Raw genomic sequence first — 27,038 nt, 5'->3', positions numbered from 1 at the left:
ACAAAAAATAATTTTCTCAAAATGGCCTGAATCTCCAGCATAGATTGCAAGGTCGCCTCTCTGTCAAACACACCCCCACTCGCACAAAGATAAACTTTTTTGCTTCCAAGGGTTTCGATCTCTCTGTAAATTTTATCCCACTGATATCAGATTAAAATGGAATTAGAATTAGAGCTCGTTTAAATTATAATACAATTATCTCCTTTCGCTATTATCACCTCTGCGCGTTCAATTCTAAATCTTTGAAGATCTGTGTAAACGAAAGTTAAAATTTGGAATTGGAGGTATTCATTGGAGTTGGGCCTTAAACATTTTTGTATTTGACTGTTTAATTTTGAGGTCGAGAGATATGGATATGGATTTCAATGGTGACGTGGCGAGTCTCGATGCTGAAATGCTGCAGCTACCGGAGGTGTCTCCTTTGGCTATTAAAGCCAACCCTCACGTGTCCGAGAAGCTTTTTGATCAGTGGCTTTCGCTTCCCGACACCGTATCTCTGGTAATTTTTGGTCACTTTATTTGATTATGAATTGCCTATGAATGATTGATATTATTGTTATTGTACATATGCTGTAAATCTTTGTGTTTAAGTGGAGTTTCATATTTGTTTTTCCCTGTTTATTCAGTGTGTTTCTGGTAAATTGGTTTTATAGACGAGGATAAATTATGAAAATCAACTAGCAACGCATCTAGAGATTTGAGATATATAACCAAAATGTTGTTTGGACAAAGCAATCAATTCTGCAGAAGTTACGAAACTGAACCAAAACCAAGTACTGTTACTTAATAGCATATATTGTGGAGTATAGTATAAAAGTGGAGTAGGAAACCTAGCAGGATCTACTAAGATGGCAAATGTAGGGGGTCATTATTTATTATGACAGTGACTTTGTTAAGCATTAATGTCAAAGTGTAACAATTTTGTCCCGACCAAGATACGATTTACAGAATTTAATATTAATTGCCAATTAAAGCGAATTCTTACATGTGTATATTTTCTTTCTTCACAACTACTTTTCGCTCATACAGCATGGATCTTTGAGGCCTTTATGAAGTACTTCCGACCTGGCATAAGATTTTTTTAAAGTTATTTCTTGATCAACATGAGAATACAGGATTGCCCGAACACTGATTCAATTTATCGGCGTTTAACTTAACCTCAAATAGACTGTGACACTATCACTGTCTCTATAGTTTTGTTAGTATATAGAGGGACTACAGTGAGCATGATGTAATGAAACTAGATACATTTCAAGCTTTGATAACCTAATCACTAAGTGGGCAATATCCGTTAACAACAGCTTCAAGAGATGAGAATTTGAAAGCTTGGAGCTTGAAAGAATTAATTTATCTATTATTCCTATCTTCTAAAGCAGTAGAGCAAAATGCAAGGAGAACATGTATTTCTGTACCTTGCACGTTGCCATGGAGCATGATGCAATGTGCTAATTTATTTTACGATAAAGAATCTAAACTGATGGAGTAATATGTCTTCACTAATCTAAATAGAGTACACATTGCACAAATGGTTGGGCTTTTATTGGGATGGGCTTCAGATTCCTGGAGCCTGCTCCATTGTTTTAATGAAAATTTATGTTATGTTAATTTTACTTGATTAAGTCTACACGCATACTGCTGCCATGCCCTTTCTCACCTCTGTACTTGTTTTCCATTTTTTCTCGATGTAGTAAATTTTGACACCAGTGTTTGAGAGTTTTTCCTTTTCCTTTCCTTTTTCTATGAATTTATCTTCACTAAAATGTGCAGTTTTCCTCTTGCTAATTTATTTTTTATGAAGAGGTCGTCTTAAAGTGACTCAAGGGAAGAAAGCCAACAAACTGTTGTTGCATTTGAAAAAAAGGCACCAAATTGACCTCGAGAGGCACCTAAACTTACCTCATTAGTGAACGCATCAAAACCTCCATTCTAATAAAAATTTTCCAGGAGATAAAAAATGGTGAAAGAATGTAAACTTTCAGACTATCATGCTATCGAGATCATATGATTTCTGATATCTTCATGCAAACTGATTTCCAACATTTTTGAGGATATTTGGAAAAGATAAAAGAAAATTAAATTCACGCACTTCTATAATTCTATTCCAATGATATTGTGACCTTGGGTAGATCTCCTCACTCCTTAGTAAATAGTTTCCACAGATAGTTATCTTACTTATATGCTATATTCTGTGTTATTGAGCTTAGATAGGTGGGAGAATTCCTCTAGACTTGGGCTACATTCAGAAATGAATAAGCAAAATATGGAAGATTTTACTCTCTTCCAAGAAAAAAACAAAACTGTTGTGCATTTGACTCATATAGAGTGGAACACAGATTTTGGATCAAATGGGCGGTATGGTATAGGGGTATTTCCTGTACGGGCCTTAAAGTCTTATATGGGCCTAGGTTAGATTTAGTATAAATAATATGTTATAATCCTATTTTTCACTACTGAATAAAGATATCTTCGCTTCGCTCTCGTGGACGTAGGCACACTGCTGAACCACGTAAATACTTGTGTTGATTTTCCTTTTCATCTCTTTAATATTGCGCATAAAATTCAACAACTGGTATCGGAGCAAGGTTCAGATGGCGAGTTCTTTGATTGCAAAATTCGATGTGATGAAGTTTGATGAATCTGGGAATTTTGGATAATGGCAGCGAAGGGTGAAGGATTTGTTGGCGCAGCAAGGGATGGTGAAGGCACTATCTGAGAAGAAACCAGAGGGTACGTTAGATGCCGATTGGGAAGAGCTCGAGCCGCAGCCGCGAGCAGTTGGTACAATTCGGCTTTGTTTGACGGACGAGATCATGTATCACGTCATGGACATTGAATCTCCGGCGGAGGATTGGGAGAAATTGGAGAGTCGCTATATGTCGAAGTCTCTCACGAACAAGCTGCATATGAAGTAGCAGTTGTACTCGCTGAAGATGTTAGAGGGTTCGGATCTAATTCAACACACCAATGTTTTCAATCAAATTATCAGCGATCTGCTGCAACTTGAAATCAAGGTTGATGATGAAGACAAGACAATGATATTGTTGTGCTCACTTCCTCCTTCGTACGACCATCAGGCGACCACTTTGATGTGGGATAAAAAGACTTTCGAATTGAAGGAAGTCACATCAGCCCCGTTAACCTACAACCAGCGAAAATTGCATACTGGTAAATCTTCACAAGGGTGAAGGGTTGATCGTAAAGGGCTACCAGGATCGTGGGAGAAGGAAGGACGGTGATAGTTCTTTTAGAGGGAATACAAGATCAAAATCGATGAATCAAAATAAAAAAACGTCAAGTGTTACAAATGCCATCAGATGGGCTACTTTAAGAGAGACTGTCCTAATAAGAAGCAAGGTGATGAAAGGAAAGGTGATGAGTCCTCAAACTCAGCTAGTGTTGCAGAAGGAGACTCGAATTCTGGAGATGGAGACATGTTATCAGTCTCTGCAGGGAATTCTGAAAAATTAAATGATTGTTGGGTACTTGATTCAGCCTGTTCATATCACGTGTCCTCACTGGGATTAGTTTCATTCATATCGTTCTGGTAATTTTGGATTTGTTCTGATAGGTAATGATGCATCATGTAATATCATTGGAATGGGGTCCATAAAATTTAAAATGTTCGATGGTGTGGTAAAGACCTTGGAAAATGAAATGTTAGGCATGTATCTGAGTTGAAAAAGAATCTAATTTCTTTAGGCACTTTAGACACAAATTGTTACTCTTATAAGTCAGAATGTGGGGCTCTAATAGTGAAAAAAGGGGCTATGATTGTGATGAAGAGTTAGAAATTAGTAGGGAATATCTACAAACTACTCGGGGATACAGTTGTAGGTGGAGTTGCTACAGCAGAATCTAAGTCAGATGACACTCTTCTACGGCATATGCGACTGGGGCATATAGGAGAACGTTGCATGGTTGAGTTTCACAAGAGGAATTTGTTGAAGGGGGTAAAATCATGCAAGCTGGATTTTTGTAAGTCCTGTGTACTTGGAAAACAGTCCAGAGTACAGTTCAAGATGGGAAAGCACAAGACAGAGGGCATTCTTGATTACGTGTACTCAGATGTTTGGGAACCAGTGAGGGAGTTGTCCAAAGGCGGATCTTAGTATTTCATTACTTTCATTGATGACTTTTCTAGAAAAGTTTGGGAATATTTCATGAGCCACAAGTTTGAAGCCTTTGCCAAGTTCAAATTATGGAAAGCAGAAATAGAGAACCAGACGGGCAGAAAAATTAAGTATTTGAGGATAGACAACGGTACAGAGTATACAGATTCACAGTTTCTGAAATTTTTTGAGGAGCATGGTATTCGGCGGCACTATATAGTTCGCAAGACATCGCAGCAGAATGGTGTAGCGGAAAGGATGAACAGAACAATTGCAGAACGGGCAAGATGTTTGAGGCTGAATACAGGGCTCTTGAAGAGTTTTTGGGTAGAAGCAGTGAACATGGCATGTTATGACATAAACAGATCACCATGAGCAGCACTAGATGAGAAAGTTGCAGAGGAAGTTTGGACAGGTAATGAAGTTGATTATTCTGAATTGAGAGTATTTGGTTGTCCGGCTTATGTGCATGTATCTAGTGATTAGCGATCCAAATTTGATTTGAAATCAAGAAAATGCATTTTTCTGGGCCATGTAAAAGTTGTAAGGGGTTACAAGTTTTGGGATCCAGAGGTAAGGAAGATGGTGATAAGTAGGGATGCAATATTTGATGAAGCATTCATGCTCAAAGCTTCTCCAGATAAAGAGAAGCTCAATTCAGATGAGAGCAGAGGTAAGAGCCAAGTGGTGCAAGTAGAGCTAGACAATGTTAACACATAAATTAATGCTCAGGGAGCAGATAGTTCTAGGTCAGAGGTGGAGCAATATCATAGTGTTGCCTTAGATAAACCACGTTGCACTATCAAGCCACCAGCAAAATATGGATTCGAGGATTCGGTTTCTTATGCACTCATTACCAGCAATAGCGATCCTATAACTTTTCAGGATGCCATTGGTAATCAGGAGAAAGGTAAATGGATAGAGGCTATGACGGGGAAAATTAAGTCACTGCACAAAAATGATACTTGGGATTTGGTGGAGCTTTCAGAGGGGAAGAAACAGATAGGGTATAAGTGGGTGTACAGAAAGAAAAAGCAATGTCAGAAAAGGAAGGAAAAAGATACAATGCTCGATTAGTAGCAAAGGGATACTCACAGAGGAAGGGAGTAGATTATGATGAAATTTTCTCCCCAGTCATGTCCATCAGGATTGTTTTGTCAATGGTTGCTAATTTTGATTTGGAGTTAGAGCAGCTGGATGTGAAGACTGCTTTCCTTCGTGGTGATTTGGAGGAATAGATTTTCATGGAGCAGCCAGAAGGATTTTTGGAACTAGGAACAGAGAATCTCGTATGTAAACTGAAGAAGTCTTTATACGGGCTTAACCAGTCTCCGCGGCAATGGTACAAGAAGTTCGACTCTCATATGATTCAAATTGGCTACAGTCGTTGTGAGTATGATTGTTGCGTTTACTACAAAGTTCTTGAGGGTAACTCATATGTTTTCTTAATGTTGTATGTGGATGACATGCTAATTGCTACTAAGAACATGGATGAGGTTGACAAATTAAAATCTTTGTTGAGCAGTAAGTTTGATATGAAAGACTTGGGATCGGCTAAGAAAATTCTTGGCATGCAGATCAATAGAGATAGGAAAGTCAGAAAATTATGAGTGTCTCAGAAAAATTATTTAAAGAAAGTGTTAGAGAGGTTTAGCATATCAAATGTAAAAGCAGTTACTACACCGTTGGCAAATCACTTCAGATTATCTAATAATCAGTGCCCAAAGAATGAAGAAGTTGCAAAGATGTCAAAGGTACCTTATGCTAGCACAGTTGGATGTTTGATGTATGCAATAGTGTGTACTAGACCAGATTTAGCACATGCAGTCAGTGTGGTTAGTAATTATATGGCTAATCCTGGTAGAGAGCATTGGAGAGTTGTAAGGTGGATTTTCAGGTACTTGAAAGTTACAAGAGTGCGGGATTTTGTTTGAGAGACAACATGATGATATTTCAGTTCAAGGATATGTAGATGCTAATTATGCAGGGGACTTGGATGACAGAAGGTCCCATATAGGTTATGTTTTCACACTCGCAGGTGGGCCCATATGTTGGAAATCAATGGTGCAGTCACTTGTGGCATTATCTACAATTGAAGCAGAGAACATAACGGCAACTGAGGCAGTGAAGGAATTATTGTGGTTGAAAGGGCTTGTCAGGGAACTTGGGATCAAGTAAGATGGAATGAAGCTGTACTGTGATAGTCAGAGCGCCATCTTCCTAGTGAAGAATCAGATTTATCATGCAAGAATCAAGCACATTAATGTGAGATTTCATAAGATAAGAGAGTTGGTTACTTCAGGAGAGCTGTTGTTAGAGAAGGTGCATACCTCAGAGAATGTAGCAGACGTGATGACAAAGCCAATCACAATGGATAGGTTCAAGTACTGCTTGAACTTGATTAATATCTCTAGGTGTTAGAGGGGATGTGTCCCAACTCATTGGTCCTAGATGGTGTGGTTTTTTTACGTTATGTTTTTTCTCTTAAGGGGTGAATATTCGTCAAGGTGGAGATTGTTGTGCATGTGACTCATATAGAGTGGAACACAGGTTTTGGATCAAATGGGTTGATCCCGGTGCAAAGCGGAGTGGACTGAGAGGAGTGGAGCGACGACATCGGCCTTGCGCGGGTTTAATTCACTATTTGGTTGTTAGAGACGCTGAATGGGTTGAGGGCAACGCCCTTGCGGTACGGTACAGAGGTATTTCCTGTATGGGCCTTAAAATCTTATCTGGGACCAGGTTAGGGTTAGTATAAATTATATGTTGTAATCCTTTTTTCACTACTGAATAAAGATATCTCTGCTTCGCTTTGTGGACCTAGGCACACCGTCGAATCACGTGAATTCTTGTGTTGATTTTCTTTTTCATTTCTTTAATATTGCGCATAAAATCCAACAAAAACAGAATAGTTGATTCCACCAACTGATGAACTTTGAGTGGATTTATTTCCCCTCAACGTCCATTCATCGATCCTTACAAGATGTTGGTGGTTCTTCATTTTGAAAATATGCTAGGAACTTTAGTTATTTACCTGCATTCTAGATGTTCCTGTAAGCTTGGTAATTCGTGTTCCCATGTTCCACAAGAGGCGTACTGGGGTTGTTTTCAAAATTTCCCGTTCTGTAGCTCTAGCCTATGCAGCAGCCGCCGTGTGCAGAGCTAGACAGAAGGCTTCTTAAGACATCGCTTTCAAGGGATAGTGGCCAGCATTATCCGTTGGACATTAAGAAGAGCAAAATTGGAAGTATCAGAGCTCTTGGGTTACTTAAAATGGAGGAGCATGAGATTGATCCTCACTAGTTTCATTATTCAATATGCTCCGAGGTATACATTTTCTAATGTTACTTCTGGAATCATGGGTTAGAGTGTTTTCAAGACAGTAATTTAAATTCCAGTTCCATTGGCACTTCTGTAGGATGGTGTTTCCTTCACTGGAGTCTCATTCCTTATTTCCATAATTCCATCTGGCACCTTGCACGCGACTCTTGAGTTATGATGTCTTTTGTGTGTGTGTGTGTGTTCATTTGTTTAATGGCATATTTTTTGGCCTTTTATATTAGGGATGTAAATTTCATATAGCTAGTAATATGTGTATATGGTACTTAACTGTCCTTTGATATTATAAATGTAATTTTCACAAATCAATCATCAGTGATTTAAAAGAACTTCAAATATTTGTTGGGAGTGGTGCCTGTGATGCTCGGACTCTTCGCTTCGGCCGGAGTACCCGTGTCGACCCGACACGACACGGGTACGGGATATGGGGTGGACACGGCAAAAATCAATCGGACACGGCTAATCTTGACTTGATAGACGATTAGGAAGTTGGTTCTTCATTGAATCCAAGTTCGAGCCCGAAGAATCCTCATCGGCGACGGAGCCAGTGCTGGGAGAGGTGGCGCGATTGCTGTGCTGCTCCTCTGGAATTTCCAAGTTGGAAGATGAAAACTTGCAGAAGGCACACCGCTGGTAATGACGTGAAGTGAAGAATAGGGAATAGGGAAAGGCAAGATAAAGAGTTTGTTGGGCCTTTTTTTAAAAAAAAAAAAAAAATTAGGTCCATTACCTAATGCTAAGGCTAATTATAATTAGAAATCCTTTTTGCCCTAGCCCATATGATAACATATTTGCTGTAAGTTGGAGTTTGATTAGGAAGATTTTCATTAGAAGTCACCATACTTTTGATTAAATTTTCATTTTAGTCATTTAATCCTTTTTTAATGAAAATTTTAAGTATTTATTTAACTTTTTACATTTGAATTTTTGGAAAAAAAAAAAAAAAGAAGTTTAAAAGACATACCCAATTACCCGTATCCGAAATTGGACTCTTTTTAATCATACCCCCGTATCCTACATTCTAGAAAATAAAAAATCCGACACTTAGATACGTACTCATACCCGAGTCCGAGCATCATAGAGTGGCGCATTACTTTTGGTGATATATTTTGTGTGCAAATGCGTTTACTTTATTCTGCAAACTGGATGGGCTCCTAAAACTCAGCATTTTGAATAATGCCTCTGCCACTTATTGTAACAAAATTTGATGTGAGTTCCGTTTCCTAGAAAAACCTGTTAACTCTGTGATAGATTCTCATTACCTTGTTATTATCAACGCTGGAAGTAAATGATCTGGAATGCTATTAGTTTGATTGCTTTTCTATGGGTAAAGTAAATTGTATTCCTAAGGCACAATACAAGTGCAACTAAGCAATCATTCAACATATGGATCTTCTGTGCATCATATGCCATACCTTCTCCAAAATGAAAATTGAAGGAGTAAAAATATATCTTCCAGAATCCACATTACCATTCCCTTTGAATTCAAATTCAATTGGCCATTGTCTTTGTCCTTCCCTGCTTTATAGTTGATAGAATTCCTAGGTCCCATCAAATTTCAAATGTGAGGAATCATTAAGAATATAAATACTATTTGGAGTGGAGGGTTGTGTGGAGTTGTAGAAAGAGAATCTTAAGTTCTCATAATATGGTTTTTTCACTAAAACATATTGGACAGATGTTTGAGGGACTTGCTGGCCAAAGAGTCTCGTCCTTGTATTTTTTGAAAAATTTATTTCTTTTCTGTTTCTTCTTTCTCTTCCGTTTTAACATACCAGTCAAGCCTACAATTCTATCATAGAATGATATATTGAAGATTTAGAACCTCGGCTGCTAAATATCTTAAGATACTCTGTGTGAATATCTCATTTTGCGTTCAAGATGGTTTTGTATGGGCTGCTTTTAATGTGTTTGATGCTGATATGATATATACTAGTGAACATTCTTCAAATAGTTTGCTGAGTAAATTCCTTTTTTGACGAGTTTGAAGAATTGCATATGCTACATATTGTAGATGCAATTCGTATGAGGCCCTAAAGTAATATGAGACATATTCCTTTTCTTCTAGCTATTGAACTATTGACGTAATCTGGTACTGAAACGATGCAGTTGGCAACTTTCATGTCTTACATTGATTCTATTGCAATTATTGACATCAATTTGAAAGTCTCTAACTTAATGTACCTGTCTTCCCAAGCAACTTTTCTTCAATATTATTTACATTTGCAAGTAGAAGGCAATTCCTGCAATTCACTAGTTGTTTGTTCAGATATTGGACCTGTCCTTAAACAACTATCTAACTGTAAACTACAGGTAAAATCATTGCTCGGTAGCGCTAAGTCAGGTGGCCCCTTGAATGCCTCTGGGACATCATCCGGTACAAATGCTGTGGCAAGCAACACATTACCATCAATGTTTCCTGCTGGCAGTACCCCGCCACTTTCACCCAGAAGCTCAGCGGGTTCACCTCGGGTAGTGAAACAGAGAGCAGGCCCATCTGCTTTAGGATCTCCCCTGAAATTAGTGAACGAGCCTGTAAAAGAGCTTATACCTCAGGTTATATTATTATTTTTGTATAATATCTCGTAAATTTCTATATTTTTTATGGTAGTCGTTCCAGGTTTGCAGTTTTTGTTTGCTAATGCTTATAGCTGAATGCAGTTCTATTTTCAAAATGGGTGTCCTCCTCCGAGTGAATTAAAAGAACGATGCTTGTTTAGAATCAATCAGTTTTTCTATGGTCACATCAATGGACTCCAAATGAATGGTGAGATTTACAGCATGTTCATGTATTAAGCATTCTTTACTTATTATAGAACATGCACGTGAAACATATAAGTTCCGAGAATGTCAGGGTCATTTGTTATGTTATCTACTTGTGCTTGTCATAGACCTGAAACTCACAATATAAAGTATCTCAGATATTTGATGATGAGTGGTATATTAACTAAACTAATTTTCCGGGGATATCAGAATTTAAACCAGTTACCAAGGAAATTTGCAAGCTTCCATCATTCTTCTCCACCGTGCTTTTTAGAAAGATTGACTCTGATGGCACTGGAGTTGTAACCAGGTATCTGCTGTTCTACTCATTTTTTGAGTTATTTTATCAATGTATATGCCGTTGTGAACTTCTCTCTCTCCTAAATGCACTAATTTGAGAAAAGATCAACTTTACACGAGGTACTTAATCAAGAGAAAAAAAATATCACAGCTGGTTCAACTTCTTTAAATATCAAAATGTTGGATTGTGTGCTGTTTATTTGAAGTCTACTTACTTGTATTTAAGCAAATTCAGAATCAGGTAACAAGCTGGCGTCCTGATGGTCACATAAAATTACTGACTTTAATATTATTTTGCAAAAACACTGTCTTCTTTGAACTACTAAAACTTGGTGAGTGTGAATTATTTAATGAGATGCACTGAAATATGGTAGGTTTCGGACACATTTATCCTGTCAAATTTATGAACAAGTGCATGTATTATAGATTTACTGCTGCTGTAAGCTGTCTTGTTTCTCTATGTTTGTTTCTGTTTCTCAAAATCCTTTCTAATTGTGCACGCATTGCATTAAATTAATCTTTGATTTACTGGTAGAGCAGGCTAGCTTTTCTGTATTAGTATGAAATCCTGTCATCTTGTAAATTATTGTGCTGGAGCCAAGTTCATCATTATGAGGTGGTTGATGTGCGTGAAGTTGACGGAGAATTCTATCAAAGAAGTGCGAGTTACAGAATTTTTGTCTAGAACCCTCTTATTATATATTACAACAAAGGCACTGGGAGTGCAGAACTTGAAGTCTGCAAAGAGATGATAATGGAAAAGAGAGAAGGCAAGGGAACAATCAGAAGAGCCTCCTTTAACTTCATGTAAAGTTCTTGAAGATAAGTGAAGGGGAAAGACTTTTGTTAGGAATTTATTGTCCACAAGATAGGAAGTTGGTTCTTATAATGCCTTGTTCAAAAAATTTCATTAGAGCTTGGACTCTTCGATAATTGGGAAGTTTTGGGGAACATTCACCTGTTTGATGATATTTGCTTAGTCTTTTAGGAGAAATTGATTTTTGCTGGGAGTGAGTCCGTTCTCTATCTGTTTGCAATTTGGTGTTATCTTCTGAACAGTTAGCAGTGTCAGAAAAAAGAAGCCACTTTGCAACTTAGATCCAGAAAACTTACCGTGGATTTTAATGTAATGTTACATACGGTATGCTAAAATTGCATAAATAATTTGAGTAAAAGGGAAAGAAGTTTGGAAACAGAAATTACTCCAAATAGTTTCAATGCTATGCCAGGAAAAAGCCAAAGTAAAAAAATCACAACATAAATAATTTTCAAAAACAAGATTCCTTGAGTACTTAGGTTTTAACTGCACCTCTGATGTATAGGTAATTATTAGCGGGTTGAAATTTCTCAAGCTGCAAAAATTAGCAGCTAAGAAGAGAATCACGTGATTGAGTAGACTAAATCTAATAGTTAAGCAAATACTACATTTAACAGACAACTTAACAATGTTTAAGGAAGCTAAAATCTTCCTTTTACTGTATCAGTTTCAATTAATAACCATTGTTTGCTCTTTTGATCTTAATTAATGATTTTGACCAATATTTGTTCGGTTAAATTGATGTACTCTTACTTTTTCTATCACTACACATACAGGGATGCATTTGTTGATTATTGGATTCATGGTAACATGTTGACTAAAGATATACCAACGCAGATATACACAATCTTGAAGCAGCGAGATCTCATATTCTTGACTCAGGTTATAACACAAGCAAAATGCCCCGTCATGCAACTTTTAGTTTAATGATATTTATTTACCTCTTCTTATTTTTGCAATACCCATCATCTTGATAATAGGAAGACTTCAAACCTGTGCTTCGAGAACTTTTGGCAACTCATCCAGGATTGGAGTTCTTGCAAAGTACACCTGAATTTCAAGAACGATATGGTATATTCTGTTATTTACTCTTTTTTCTCGTAATGTTTATCCTTATATATATATATATATATATTTTTTTTTTTCGGCTTTATATATATTATGGCTTTGTTTGATTCCCATTTTCTCCAAAATACATTTTTCTCTTTCTTCTTTTCAACCATCCATTCTTCATTAAAATGATATTACACGTAAATCAAAAACTTTTTCTCATTTTCAACCACACATTTTTCATTAATCCACTATTCTAAAATGCATTTTTCATAAAAATGGGGCTCAAATACCCTCTCTGTTGTTGATTTTTTAAATGTTATTGCCATTATCGTGAAAGCAAGGGACAATCTCTATTTTCAGACAAAAATACATAAGAGTACAACCACATATATAGAGTATATAAGATTCCCATTAGGCGAGGAAATGTTACAAGAAATCTTAACTTTTAACTTCCTTATTTTTCTTGAATAATTATCTCATGCTTCTAGTAGAATTAAATTTCTTAACTATCTTATACTCATCTAAATCCCTTCAGGGCTTGCTTGGGAAATTTTTTTCCTTCAATTTTGACCTTTTCGAGTGGCACCGTTTATGAGAGGTTGGAAAAATTGGTGCTTGTTAGTGTTTTTATGCACTTTTAGTGTAATTTTGGCCTTATTTCTTAACTCACCAAATCGGTGATTTTGGCCATTTCTCAAATTCTCTTGCCATTTTATCCTACATAAAATAATTATTTTCAAATGATATATTTTGTTTAAAACTAACTTGTAAATAAAAAACTTACCAAAAAAAATTATTTATAAATTACTTAAAAGATGAAAAAATCACTTTTGTGTAAAAAATTGTATAAAATAAAAATACTACTAGTAAGATAAAAGTTCACTTATAAAATATAAAAAGTTACTTGTAAGTAAAAAATTCACTTATATGTAAAAATTTATTTAGAAGTACAAAATTAAGTTAGTAAGTAAAAAATTACTTATAACTTAAAAATTTAATTGAGATCAAAGTTCACTTATAAAATATAAAAAGTTAGTTAAGTAAAAAATACTGTGTTAAACGTAAACGTAAATTTTACTTATTTTTAAGCCTAGTTAAATTGCGAATTCATTATTACTAATTATAATATCACTCAAATCCTAGTTAGTTACTCATTGAGGCAACACAATCCTATGTAATAACTCATTGTCAGTCTTATTCCTACCATGAGAAGAAAAAGACATTGTATGTGCTTCATCTTAGTTCTAATTAATACAAACCTTTATATTCCATAGTGTTCCTCAAACGTCGTGACTTACTAGTTATCGTCCTATTAGTTTCTTCATCTAATGGTTAGGTTTGAATGCTACAACGGACCCCATAGTTAACTTTTCTTGCTAAGAATATAAAAAATTCATACAGTCCTAAATAATGTGCGTGTTTTATGTGTGCATTTGATTGGTGGAATTAGAAAACTCTCAATTGGACTAGTTTTCAGGTGTGGTTTTTTTTGGTGATCTTGACTGCATCCTCACGTGTTTTGCCTTTTCTATTGATTCCTACATATTGGATCGAAAATAATTCTTTTACAAGGCTAGAGATGAATAGAAAAATGATTACTGCATATGCATAGGGGTGGATGCCACTTAGGATTTTCTTGCATTTTTTTAACAGTTAGCTTTTTTTCTTCTTTCCATTTATCCATCATTGTAGATAGTCCAGTCTATATATCATATGAAACTAGACATATCTATCGATGTGAGATGCAAAATCACCTTGAACTACAAAAAAAATTAAAATCTTAGATGTAAGGATCGTATGAACTGCTCAAACGAGAATTTTTTGATGACCGAAAAGTTCATACATTCTCAACCTAGAAATACTGAATTCTTTCGGATTGGCCATGAAAAGAAGGAACCCTGAAATGTCATACTAGTAGACTTGAAAACATGACATGATCAATATGAAGACATTCGCTGTTTATTTCTATTGTTCAAGTCTTAAACAACACATGAAAACATGAAAAAACAAAATGATTCCCCTTCCCCCAACCCCCACAAAATCTATGGGAAAGGTACATTTCTCTTGGATTGGTCAGTTGGGAGAGAGGAGGTATTCCTTTTTTGGTAATACCCATCCGAGCAAAACCAATAAAAAATCCTATCTAATTAGCAGTTTGGACTGCTTAGCTAATATTTCAAAATTTAGATGTTGGTTCATTGGATTAACACTACTATCTCATAACCCTGACGCCATGATCATAATATCTTGAATAATATTGACATTTCTAACATAAATCCTTGTATTCCTTGGCATCCTCCGTACTTTGCACCTTAATAAAAATAATTGAAAAACATGTTTCTTATCTCCGTAGTAGGTAGGTTGCCCCATAGTAGAACTCCCTATAACAAAACCAAACCGTTTCTCTGACACAACTAAATTATACCTTATTCAATGCTGACTCACCATCTCCCATACTTTTGTCAGTAATGTATAAACATGGTTAGGTTGGAAAATCTTGAATTTATTCTTTATTCTTGTAAATAGGCACAATGACACACGTCTTCTATTCATGTGTCATTTGACTCTTTAAGATCTATTGAAAAAATTTCCCAACCATGAAATGTCTACTTTTTACTTGAGACACTTCAATACAGATTTTTGTCTGGACCAATTGGTTTTCTCATAATTATCCTCTTTGTAAACTTCCTACCCTGATCTAATTCTTCCAATATAGTTAAGTTTTATGCTACTGAGGTGAGCACTCGGTTGTAAACTTCAGGGCCTGTGAGATTAGCCAAGGTGCGCGTAAGTTGGCCCGAAAAAAAATTATATATATATATATATATATATATATATATATATATACAGAGTTAAGTTTTATATCTATGGTGTAGTTCAACTTATTCTCATATCATGTCATGGCTTATATTAAATGATTTGTCAAAATAATCTCTCCACGTATTTTTATCAAATTATACAGTACATTATTGCAATGAGTCTGAAGTTTCAAGCACTCTGGGCTCCAAATTGTTCTATCATTAATTTTATGATCTTACTATCCAAATTTTATTGCAACTGATATAGAGTGGTGTAACATGTTGTAAAGTTCACTTTTTTGAGGAATAATCTTGATCAAAATGCTTTGATCAAAGATTTACGTGAAAGAAAAATGTTTTTAGCATGTTTGGTTAAGCATAAAAATGTATAGTTCACTTTTTTGGGCCATACATGTTTGGATAACTTACTTTTTTCTTACTTTTATGTTAAAGAAGTCATTTAAAATGGTTACCCTTAGTTTAATGTTGAAGTACGCAACTTATTTTCTATTCTCGTCAATAAAAAAATATTTATTTTATAACTTATGATTTGCTTGGCACAACTTAATTGAAAATATTTTTTCTTCAAATTCATTTTCAACCATATATTCTCTTAATAAAATAAATTTGCTCGTGGACCAATAACTTTTTCCTACTTTTTAATTACACTTTTAAAAAAAATAAATAAATCATTTTTCACTTCAATTAATCTCTCCCAAACAAACACTTAATTATTTACATATTAGTAAATTTATTTGCTCTTATACTTATGAAACTTATCCAAACATGCTTTTAATTATAAATTTTCCCTAATACTGCAGAATTTACGAAATGACCTTTGTCATATCTTTGATGTGTAAGGGCCAATATCTTGTTTTCAAAAATAAAATTTTCACAAAAATATGAGACACCAATTGGCATTATGGGTACATATCCTAGATGTTTAGGATAATGTTCATTCAATGTAAGAAACTTAGAGAATAATACAAAAATTAGGATATTCGACGTGGCGTGCTGGATACATGCTGGCATGTTAGAGACAGTCGATGTTTGATACGCTTTTTTTACCCATCTTTACCATGTCCTTATGTTAATTGGTTCTCTGGGTAGTATGCAAAAATTATTCATATGAATGGCTTTGACCAAAGCGTTTTGAGTCACCTTTAGCCTGTATATTTGACTTCACGTTGAAGTTAGAATTCCAAGCATTTTGAGAGTGGGTGATCAACATTATAAGGTATCTGTTTTCACATCTTTCTTTCCCAATATTGGAAATGTTAAAAGATTTTATTCTGGAGATATAGTTTTATGCAGGTTGTCTTTTTGTGTGCATTAGTTTTGAAGCGAGTTTTATGCTGGATGATGATCTTCAGCATGGAATGTAGCTTAGTTTTTTTCTTTTCTTATGGTTGCTTTCAAACTGCTCTTGTGTGATCATGGTGCTTTGGCTACCCAGGAGGCATGTGTTGAGTTGGTTGACTGCCAGTGTGAATATTTTTCTGTCTTTGTTGGCCCATTACTGTTTGAGTTTAGTTCCAATTTTTGGCAAGTTTTGTCCTTATATTTCTCTGTTGAATTCTAACAGTTACAATTTATTGTTGGCCAGCTGAAACTGTGATATACAGAATATTTTACTATGTGAATAGATCGGGCAATGGTCGTCTTACCCTCAGGGAGCTAAGACGTTCGAACTTAATTGCTGCAATGCAACATGCTGATGAAGAAGAGGATATCAACAAAGTCTTGCGGTAAATGGAGCATCTCATTACTGGTCTTGAGGAAATGCTTGTTATTTATTTATTATTTTTTTTTTTCCCATAAGGGCAAATAAATTTTACCATGGCTTGGTAAAGTACCTACAAGGTGATAAGACTGTTATTAGAATGTCGTATGATGGCCTTTTAGAAGGCATAAACAGTCTTATTTGGTTAGTTCACCAATATTCAATTTCTTGTCCTACTCAAGGGAAAAAAAAAAAAAAATCGCACGGAAACCTCATGCCAAGGTTCTGATTTACAAATAAATGGACATTCTACGATATGTTAATTTATCTTATCTTGGAATGTTACGTGGCTATCTTCTTTTCTTACGATCATATATCATATTAACATAGAGATTCATATTGATCTCCTCCATCTTCTGATTCCATTTTCCCTATTGTTGCAGGTACTTCTCTTATGAACATTTTTATGTGATATATTGCAAGTTTTGGGAGCTGGATACAGATCATGATTTTCTGATTGATAAAGAGAACCTCATTAGATATGGTAATCATGCACTCACCTACAGGATTGTTGATAGAATATTCTCTCAGGTTTGTCTTATTTAAAGATTTTTTATTTTTATTTTTATTTTTTCCCCCTAGAAAAGCCGTATTCCGCACTTTTAAGAAATTTGATCTATTTGTTATTTAATGCTTCGTCCATCGCTTGTAATATAAAATCTTTCGAATTTGACTAGATTCCCAGAAAGTTTACAAGTAAGGTTGAAGGGAAGATGGGATATGAAGATTTTGTTTACTTCATATTATCAGAAGAGGATAAGTCATCAGAGCCTAGTCTTGAGTACTGGTATGTCTATTGCTTGATTTGTGAATATTAAAAGACATTTTGCCATTGTCCATGTGTGGACTAGCACCTTTGAATTTTCATCCTGATGTGATCTAATTGAACCCTAGTTAATCATAGAAGAAATTTATGTTTCAATATAAATATTAATGTACAAAGGAGAATGAAATGATTCTGAGTTCTAGAATTCCTACTTACTAATGTTCTGGTCTTCAAAGTGGAGAACATGGTAACGACTAGCTCTTACAGCTTTGAGCTTTGGGATCAGGAAATTATTTTAAGCTGATTCACTTTGAAGCTTCTGACGTGTTTGTAGTTCCCTGCCCTGCAATCCGATACTGCTACCTTCTTGTGGTGGGGTTGCTTAATTGAGGAAGTAAAATCTGGTTTTGGTTTTTATATAGAGAGCATGACTGTTAAATTTCTCCCAGAGTTTCCAATGGGGGTTGGGAAAATGTATGAATGATTTATATGGCTAGACATTTGACTGTAGTTTCTGTTGGATTTCTTGGAATTTGGTAAAAATTATGAATATTCTTCATTGCAGTCACATCATAGGGAACTTGGAACACTGTTTTGCTCCTATCTAATTGCAACTATCTCTCTTTGTACCTTTGTTAGTTAACTTTTGGTGTGTGAAGTATAATCATCTGAATTTTCGATGCTCTCCATTCTTGATGGTTTAATCTGTTTTTGAAGTAGAATAGAATGGGAGTAATTTTGTCTTCTTATTCATTAGGTACAATACAGGTATATATATATAAAAAGATCTGTGGAGAAGATCCTGATTTCTAGGAACTAATTTACATTATTTTAAGGGAAGTAAATTCCAGCTATATACAGAAGATTAATATCCCTAAAAATATGAACCCATAATTATAGTAAACTGAAGATTCCCATATGTAGCTAGTTTGAATTCCTACACTCCCCCTCAAACTAGGCGGTATATACTCATTAAACCAAGTTTGGAACTTAGCTCAATGAAGTTCGGACGAAAGAGTGCCTTTGTGAGGATGTCTGCTGCTTGAAGCCGAGATGGAACATGTTTCAGTGATATAACATTGCTTTCTATCTTTTCGCTGATGAAGTGTCGGTCGATCTCAACATGTTTTGTCCTATCATGATGGACAGGGTTCTTGGCAATAGCTATAGCTGATTGGTTGTCACACATCATATTTATAGGACCAGAAATGCTGACTTTGAGTTCACCCAGTAGCCGTTTTAACCAGATTCCTTCACAAATACCCTGAGCTAAGGCTCGAAATTCTGCCTCAGCACTACTTCGTGCCACCACCTGTTGTTTTTTACTCCGCCATGTCACTAAATTTCCCCATACATAGGAGCAATACCCTGAAGTTGATTTTCGGTCAATGGGGGATCCAGCCCAATTCGCATCCGTGTAGACCTCTAAGGAGCGATTAAGAGTCTTTTTGAACATTAGCACCTTTCCAGGATCCCGTTTAAGATATCTAAGAATACAGTAAACTGCCTCCATGTGTGTTTCTGAAGGATTGCTTAGAAATTGACTAACAAGGCTCACTGCAAAACTTATATCCGGACGCGTGTGAGTCAAATAGATCAACTTCCCTACTAAGCGTTGATATTGTCCTTTATCCACAAGCATTTCTTCAGCTTCAGATTTTAACTTTGTGTTAGGGTCCATAGGAGTGTCCACTGGCCTACACCCACTATTACCTGTTTCCTTCAAGAGATCCAAGACATACTTTCGCTGGGAAACTGAAATTCCCTTACTTGATCTAGCCACTTACATTCCCAAAAAATATCTTAGATGTCCCAAGTCTTTGATTTCAATCTCTTTGGATAAGAGAAGCTTAAGTCTCCTCATTTCCTCTTCATAGTTTCCCGTGGGAACTATATCATCAACATACACTATTAACATAGTAATCTTACCGTTTGTGAAGTGTTTGATGAAAAGAGTATGATCAGCTTGAGACTGCAAGTATCCATCTTGTTTTAGCACCCTTGTAAATTTGTCAAACCATGCACAGGGTGATTGTTTGAGTCCGTACAGTGATTTTCGAAGCCGACAGACTTTGTCTCGTGTACAATTAGTTTCGAACCCAGGAGGCATATCCATATATACTTCTTCGACTAAGTCCCCATACAAAAATGCATTTTTCACATCAAGTTGAAATAAAGGCCAATCTTAGTTCACAGCAATAGATAACAAAACCCGTACTGTATTGAGTTTGGCTACAGGAGCAAATGTTTCCTGATAGTCAATTCCATATGATTGAGTATAGCCCTTGGCTACCAAGCGGGCTTTGAACCGTTCAACACTACCTATCAGCCTTTTGTTTTACTGAGAAAATCCACTTGCACCCAACTGTTTGCTTTCCAGGTGGTATGTTAGAGTCCATGTGCCGTTCTTTTCAAGGGCATGAAATTCTTCCAGAGTAGCAGCTCTCCATTCTGGGACTTTTAATGCGTCATGAACTGTTCTTGGAATCTGGATTTTGTCTAGAGTAGTCACAAATGCTCTGAATTTCTGGGAAAGTTTGGAGTAGGTCATATAGTTATGGATAGGATGCTGTGTACATGAGCGAATTCCCTTTCTCTGAGCAATAGGTAGATCCAAGTCTGGATCATATTTTGCAACCTCTTCAACACTGTATTCTGTGTTAGGTTTAGTCTTACCTTGCGCTATTTCAGGAATTGCTGAGTTCGGATTGGACTCCTGGTTTTGCTGATTTTGAACAGGCTGTTGAGGTTGTTTTCTCCTACTATAGACTTTTATTGCCTCATCAGGAAGGTGGAGATGTTTTGGGTACATTTCTGACTTATCTGGAGGTGAATTGGGTGACTTAAATGTGTTCGGAGAGCCAGCTACTGTCTGTGGGCTTGAAGGTGATGGAGACTCCGGGTTAGGTGAGCGAAGAATTGAATTGAGTGGAGTTGGACTTGGTACTGGATCAATGAGAGTTGTCCAATCCCAATTTTGTGATTCATGTGTGTCTGTCTCTCCCTGAATTACAGAATTGGGAAAAAATGGTTTATCTTCAAAGAATGTGATATCTATGGTGTGATAAACCCTTTTGGTGAGAGGAGAAAAACATTTATATCCTTTTTTGTTCGGTGAGTATCCAATGAAGATGCATTTGAGTGCCCGTTCATCAAGTTTCCCTCGGCTATGAGGGTGGACATGAATAAAGGTAGTGCATCCAAAAATTTTAAGGGGAATTTGGGAAAGTAGGTGTGAGTTTGGATAGAGATCAAGGAGGGATTGCACTGGAGTTTTAAATTTTAACACACGTGAGGGCATTCTATTAATGAGATAGGTTGCGGTAAGAACAGCCTCGCCCCAGAATTTCTTAGGTACATTAAACTGGAACAGTAATGAACGAGCAACTTCAAGTACACGACGATTTTTGCGTTCTACCACACCATTTTGTTGAGCTGTGTCCACGCATGAGCTTTGATGGACAATTCCATAAGATTGGAGATACGGACTGAGAATGGAGTTGAAGAAATCTCGGGCATTATCAGTTTTAAGGACTTGAATTTTGGCTTGAAATTGAGTTTGAATCATGGCATGAAAAGTTTTAAAGATTTGGCTGGTTTCAGATTTATCTTTCATGAGGAAGGTCCAGCTTAATCGAGTATGATCATCAACCAACAATAGAAACCACCTTGCTTCAGAAATATTAGGGATTTTGGTTGGTCCCCAGATATCACCATGAATAAGAGAAAAAGGGAGAGTTGGTTTGTATGGATGTGGGATATATGTACTTCGAGTGTGCTTTGATAATTGGCAGACATCGCATTGAAATAACTTTGCATCTTTATTAATGAAGGAAACAAACGACTCAATTACAAGAAATTTGGATGACCTAAACGGTAGTGCCACAACATGATTGCACTTGTTTTATTGGACTGACCTATTGACTCATGACCATGAGCTGACCAACACTGGGGTCTAAAACTAGTCTTATTATGACTCTGAGCTGGGATAGAAGAAGAGTCTACTTTGAGGAGATACAAGCCTGCACAAAGTTCAGCATTGCCAATTGTCTTCTCCGAACCCAAGTCCTGAAAAACACAAGATTTGCCAAAAAATTTAGTCTCGCAGTGAAGATCACGGTTTATTTTGCTTACAGAGATTAGATTACAATTAAAATCAGGAACAAATAACACTGAGTGCAGGATAAGATTGCGTGAGAGATATATGGTTCCTATTCCAACAACTCTTAAGCGTGAACCATTGGCAACACGCACTGTTTGATAGTCCTGACATGGAGTATAAATTGAGAACAGTGATCTATCACCTGTCATGTGGTCTGATGCGCCTGAATCCACTATCCAAGAAGTTAAGGGTGATTGATTCACATGAAGTGCCTGGTTTCCATTGTTGTGCACAGATCTGTCCCCTGTCCCAATTTTTAATGGACTGGCTGACGTATTTCCCTTGCTAATCAGGTGCTGAAGCAGCTCCAACTGGTCCTTCGTGAAAGGGTTTTGGTTTTGTGATTTAGTTGCTTCTATAGAGACTGTATTTACCCGACTTTCACGATAGCCAGCAGCCCTGTTTGGCTTCCAATCTGGCGGCTTTCCATGTAACTTCCAGCAGGTTACTTTTTCGTGGCCTGGCATCTTACAGTGGTCGCACCAAGGACGTCCCCTTCGTGGTCGATTTTCACCGGGAGTCTGGAACATCCCGCGAGCGGCACAAGCAGCAGGTTCGACCATGGACACGTGGTCTTTGGCTGCAGCAAGGGCTGAGCCATCAGTGGATGCAGGTGTATTAGAATGTCCCATCATGACTCGTTTTCTGCTCTCCTCTCGGCGTACCTCGAAAAAGACTTCTCGAAGACTTGGTAGGGGCTTGGCTCCAAGTATCCGACCTCGCACCTCATCAAGGGACTTATCAATACCCATCAGAAACTTGAAGATGCGTTTGGTCTCTACTATTTTCTTGAAATAGGTGCTGTCATCAGGACATTTCCATTCGTGAGATTCAAAGAGGTCCAACTGTTGCCAGTGTCGCGTCAGAGTGGTGAAGTAGGTGGTGACTGTGTTTTCTCCTTGCCTTGGATCATGTAGGATACTCTCTACATGGAAGAGTTCAGCAGTATTCTCACTACTAGAGAAGGTGTTACGGGCTGCATCCCATATTTCCTTAGCTGTAGTGTAGAGAAGGAAGTTCTCACCTATCTCGGTAGTCATTGAGCCAATTAACCAGGACATGACCAGGTTGTTTTCTGCCCTCCAAACTCTGAATCTGGGATCACTTGAACTTGGTTGGGCAGCAGCCCCTGTAAGATAATCATCCCGGCTTCGTCCACTGATAAACATTATTATGGATTGCGACCATTGGAGATGGTTGTGGCCATTGAGCTTGTGGTTGATTATAGGGGTAATATTGTTTTCGGGAGTGGTCTGAGTGACCTGAGAATTGATAGGAGTATTGGGAGATGATGATGAGTCCTTGGAAGTTTGTTCAGATTCGGCCATGGAGGATGAGATTATCACAGAGGTGACAGAGAAATATGAATTGAGAATAGGTTAGGGCCGGCGGCCAGACAGATGAAAAATTTAGGTTTTAGGAGCTTGGCTCTGATACCATGAAGCAGAATAGAATGGGAGTAATTTTCTATTCTTATTCATTAGGTACAATATAGGTATATATATATGTATATAAAAAGATCTGTGGAGAAGATCCTGATTTCTAGGAACTAATTTACATTATTTAAGGGAAGTAAATTCCAGCTATATACAGAAGATTAATATCCCTAAAAATATGAACCCATAATTATAGTAAACTGAAGATTCCCATATGTAGCTAGTTTGAATTCCTACAGTTTTCACTAAATTCAATTTGTTTGTTCAATCTTTTATATATGGCAAGTTGAATGTCTTTTTATCAGGTTCAAGTGCATAGATTTGGATGGGAATGGAATTATTACAAGGAATGAAATGCAGTTCTTTTATGAGGAGCAGTTACATAGAATGGAATGCATGGCCCAAGAGCCTGTGCTTTTTGAGGATATTTTGTGCCAGATAGTTGACATGATTAGTCCGAAGGTGAACATCTTTAGATTGCATTTTTCTCTCTTTAGAATTTTGAATTTCATCCTCTTTTTTTTTTCTTTTCTTTTTTTTTTTCCTTATTTGTGCTTTTGGTGTTTTAAGGAGAAGTCGGAAGGTGCAGATTCTTGGTTAAATAATGTATGACCGGGAGTTTGAGAGCATCAAAATGAAAAAGTCGGAGCAGGAGTCCAATTAATAATTTATTAGAATAATAAAACCAAGAAAACAAATCTAAAAGCCCTAAACAGGATCCATTAGTGCAAACAACTGATTTCTCCGAAGCAATACCGAATGATCTTCTGTCCACAGATCAAAAGAAATATTTTCTTCTTCAGCCCTATCTGCCTTCTTCCCACTGCCGAGGATTGTGCAATGTTTAATGATTTGCTCAAACAAATAACAGGTGGAACAGCTTCGAGAAGTGTGTTAAACTATCATCAAGCAAATTTGTTAAGTAGAGACTATTAGAGCTTGCTCTTAACAATTGGTATCACGCTTGGAGCAGCACTCCCCTCAGTATCCCAAAATTTTTTCCTCGAGACCATATTGTGATCTTGCCTGATTCGTGACGTAGCATAGAACAAAAAAGGATGAGAATGTAATATCCAGATTAACTCTGCTTTAATCTATAAAAGTGATATTATTTTGAAAATTTTAGCTTGCATTTAGGTAATCTGATAGCATGTAGTGGCCTCATAGATTTTTCCAGGAAAAGTTATTCTTTGAGAAGAAAGCTGAAATGAAGTAGACTGGTAGGATGTAATTTGCTCGCACTGTCTGATGTGGATCTCTTGACAAACTTGAAAGCTAGTTATGCAAATTCTTTAGGGTTTGGGTTTAGAGTGCTAATTCATTTAGCATCTAGTGAGCTATTATGGCTGGACAAGTTGCTCCTGTAACAGGGATTGTCTGCCAGGTATAGCATGTTGTGATTTTGAAATTCTTCCATTTTCAGGATGAGAGCTATTTTACGCTGCAGGACTTAAAGGGCAGTAAGCTCTCGGGCAGTGTTTTTAATATCCTTTTTAACCTCAATAAGTTCATGGCTTTTGAAACTCGTGATCCATTTCTAATCCGTCAGGTAATTGATGCAATTTTATTTATTTGTATCTGATATTTGACGATGATGTGTTTTGGGATATGCTTAGCCAGGGTTGTCAAGACTTATCTTTTTCCTTGAACAGGAGCGTGAGAACCCAAATTTGACCGAATGGGACCGCTTTGCGCACAGAGAATATATTAGGTTATCGATGGAAGAAGATGCAGAAGATGCCTCTAATGGAAGTGCAGATGTTTGGGATGAATCACTCGAGGCTCCCTTTTAAATTATGTTTGGTGAGATTTTTTCTGCCTTTTCAAGCCAAAATTATTTATTTATTGTTGGCGCTTTAATTGAATAGTGCATAACCACATCTATACGTCAACTGGTACTTATGATCTGACGACTTACCAATCCACTTCAGAAACGATCTTGGTAAATACATTTAAAGTTTGTTGATGATGGTAGTGTCAATTTAGTTCCAAAATTTTGGCTGCATTTTGTCTCCACTGTTATAGACGTAGATGACAGTCTATAGATAGACAGAACATGCCAGAACTTTCTTAGCAGAAAACTTTTAAATAGAAAAATATCTTGGTGAAATAAGTAGAATAAATTTTGAGATAAAAGATTTTTGTCTCTCATTTTTTGTTGAGTCCTTCTCGTTTCTTTTCTTTGAGACAAATATAAAAACCTGAAGTATTGTTTTTTGTTTATACTGAGCCATGTTACCATTTTACAGAACTGTAAACAAATGAATTTTTCATGACAGACAGTGGATACTAAATCTTTGTCTTGTGAACTCAGACCTTTGATGTACTTTGAGATGCCAGGACGAAAATCAGAAGTTAAATTGAAATGTTTTAATTGGTTAATATCTGCTAGCTTACTGCTAAAAATTTCTGCTTTCAGACTTCAAATTCAGTTATTGATAATATATTTTTCCAGGTGTTTATAATGGATTCTTTGTTTCAAGCGGGCTATCAAGCAGAAAATCAGTAGTTTTGTGGGGGGCGATAAGACGTCAAAAAAGGATCAGCAGCATTCTCTGACCCCACCAGCAATTTGTTGGAAGCCTGTTTATGGAATGTTGAGCATACCTGCACATAGCATCATACTCTTGTCGAGCTAAAAAGGACTTGGCCGAATGTTGACTGGTAATCAGATGGAGAAATCTACCTAAAAGTAAAACTTCTTACATCTTTCTGTTGTCTAGTTTAGTTTTAAGAAACATAAATATAAATTATTTCTTTTAGAATATGCCTAGTGTTTTTCCTAGCACATTATTCTTGATGGGAATTAGCGTGGTTAAGGTGCAGTATTATGTTATTTTCTTGTTGCCCTTTCTTTAAATCTTTTAGATTCTTATTTCTTGACTTGTAGTTGCCTGTGTCCAGTTTGTGTCATAATGGAGTTTCTGTAATGATTTTGGTTTTTGGTTTTTTCCCCTTCTTTTTAATCTTATAACAAGTTGCAGCTGTTTGTAAACGAACTATGATTTATGAACGACAGAATCGTGCTTTCTACATTATTCATACTATGAACAGTGATTAGGGATCGTAATCTATTTGGAAACTCAAGTTAGTGTTTGGGTGTAAGGTGAAAGCCCCCTCGAATGTTCCTTGAGCTTACTGCCACTGGGACATCTACCATGAGGATCAATTCTGACCTTTGCTTTTCGTCGTTGATTAATATTAGTGTAAGCAAGTTGATTTACAGAAATTAATCCATATTTTTAGTAACTTGACCGGAAAGGTGCCAGGATGAGATTTCAAAACCTCTCTCAATCTCCTGACAGCTTTCACCTTGTTAGCCAGCATGTCAAAGTAAAGGCAAGAGTTCCTCTGCTTTCAAAGGAAAATCTGGTGTAAACCACAACCTTTCTTGATACTCGCTCTCATTCTTTGACCCTCTAGGGGCACCTTTCTTCTTCTTCTTCGTGCTGCTTTTGTCGTTGGATTTTTCCCCAATATCCTTCCTAAAATACTCGGATAATGATCCGCCACTTGCATCAAGTACTTAAACAATTTTTTCTGTATCTTTAAATCATCGGGAACATCTCGAGTGTTCTTCAAACCTTTCTTGCTCCGACTGAACCAACTTTTCTTCTCTTTAGTAATAACATTGGATTCACAAGATTCAAACGACTCCCCATTGTAATTTCCATGGCCATCCAGAAACTCAGGTTCCACATCATCCTTAAAA

The 27,038-nt window shown here is 36.6% G+C and overlaps 1 protein-coding gene and 1 pseudogene across 1 annotated transcript; one reads left to right on the top strand and one right to left on the bottom strand.

Moving 5' to 3' along the window:
• The first annotated feature begins 10 nt into the window (after positions 1-10).
• On the top strand, positions 11-26,277 carry LOC111405383 (serine/threonine protein phosphatase 2A regulatory subunit B''beta-like). The gene is made up of 13 exons (XM_023034225.1): positions 11-499; positions 9,762-10,004; positions 10,110-10,215; positions 10,422-10,521; positions 12,105-12,210; positions 12,309-12,399; positions 16,786-16,927; positions 17,346-17,493; positions 17,640-17,749; positions 23,632-23,788; positions 24,750-24,875; positions 24,979-25,129; positions 25,782-26,277. Exons 1-12 carry the CDS (start codon positions 350-352, stop codon positions 25,117-25,119), a joined length of 1,620 nt encoding a protein of 539 aa, XP_022889993.1. The 5' UTR covers positions 11-349; the 3' UTR covers positions 25,120-25,129; positions 25,782-26,277.
• Positions 25,781-27,038, bottom strand: part of LOC111406492 — a 2,623-nt pseudogene continuing 1,365 nt past the window's right edge.

This window comes from Olea europaea, chromosome 12 (genome assembly GCF_002742605.1).
Source record: "Olea europaea var. sylvestris chromosome 12, O_europaea_v1, whole genome shotgun sequence".
Taxonomy (NCBI): Eukaryota; Viridiplantae; Streptophyta; class Magnoliopsida; order Lamiales; family Oleaceae; genus Olea; species Olea europaea.
The sequence above is the reverse complement of the archived record's forward strand: the minus strand, read 5'-3'. Positions and strand labels throughout refer to the sequence as shown.

What these genes read in the sequence shown, in the direction of transcription:
- LOC111405383 (XM_023034225.1), top strand. Translation starts at nt 350, where the DNA reads ATGGATATGGATTTCAATGGTGACGTGGCGAGTCTCGATGCTGAAATG. An exon ending in TAAAAGAGCTTATACCTCAG is followed by an intron (nt 10,005 to 10,109) that starts GTTATATTATTA and finishes AGCTGAATGCAG; the next exon opens with TTCTATTTTCAAAATGGGTG. An exon ending in GATATCAACAAAGTCTTGCG is followed by an intron (nt 16,928 to 17,345) that starts GTAAATGGAGCA and finishes CTATTGTTGCAG; the next exon opens with GTACTTCTCTTATGAACATT.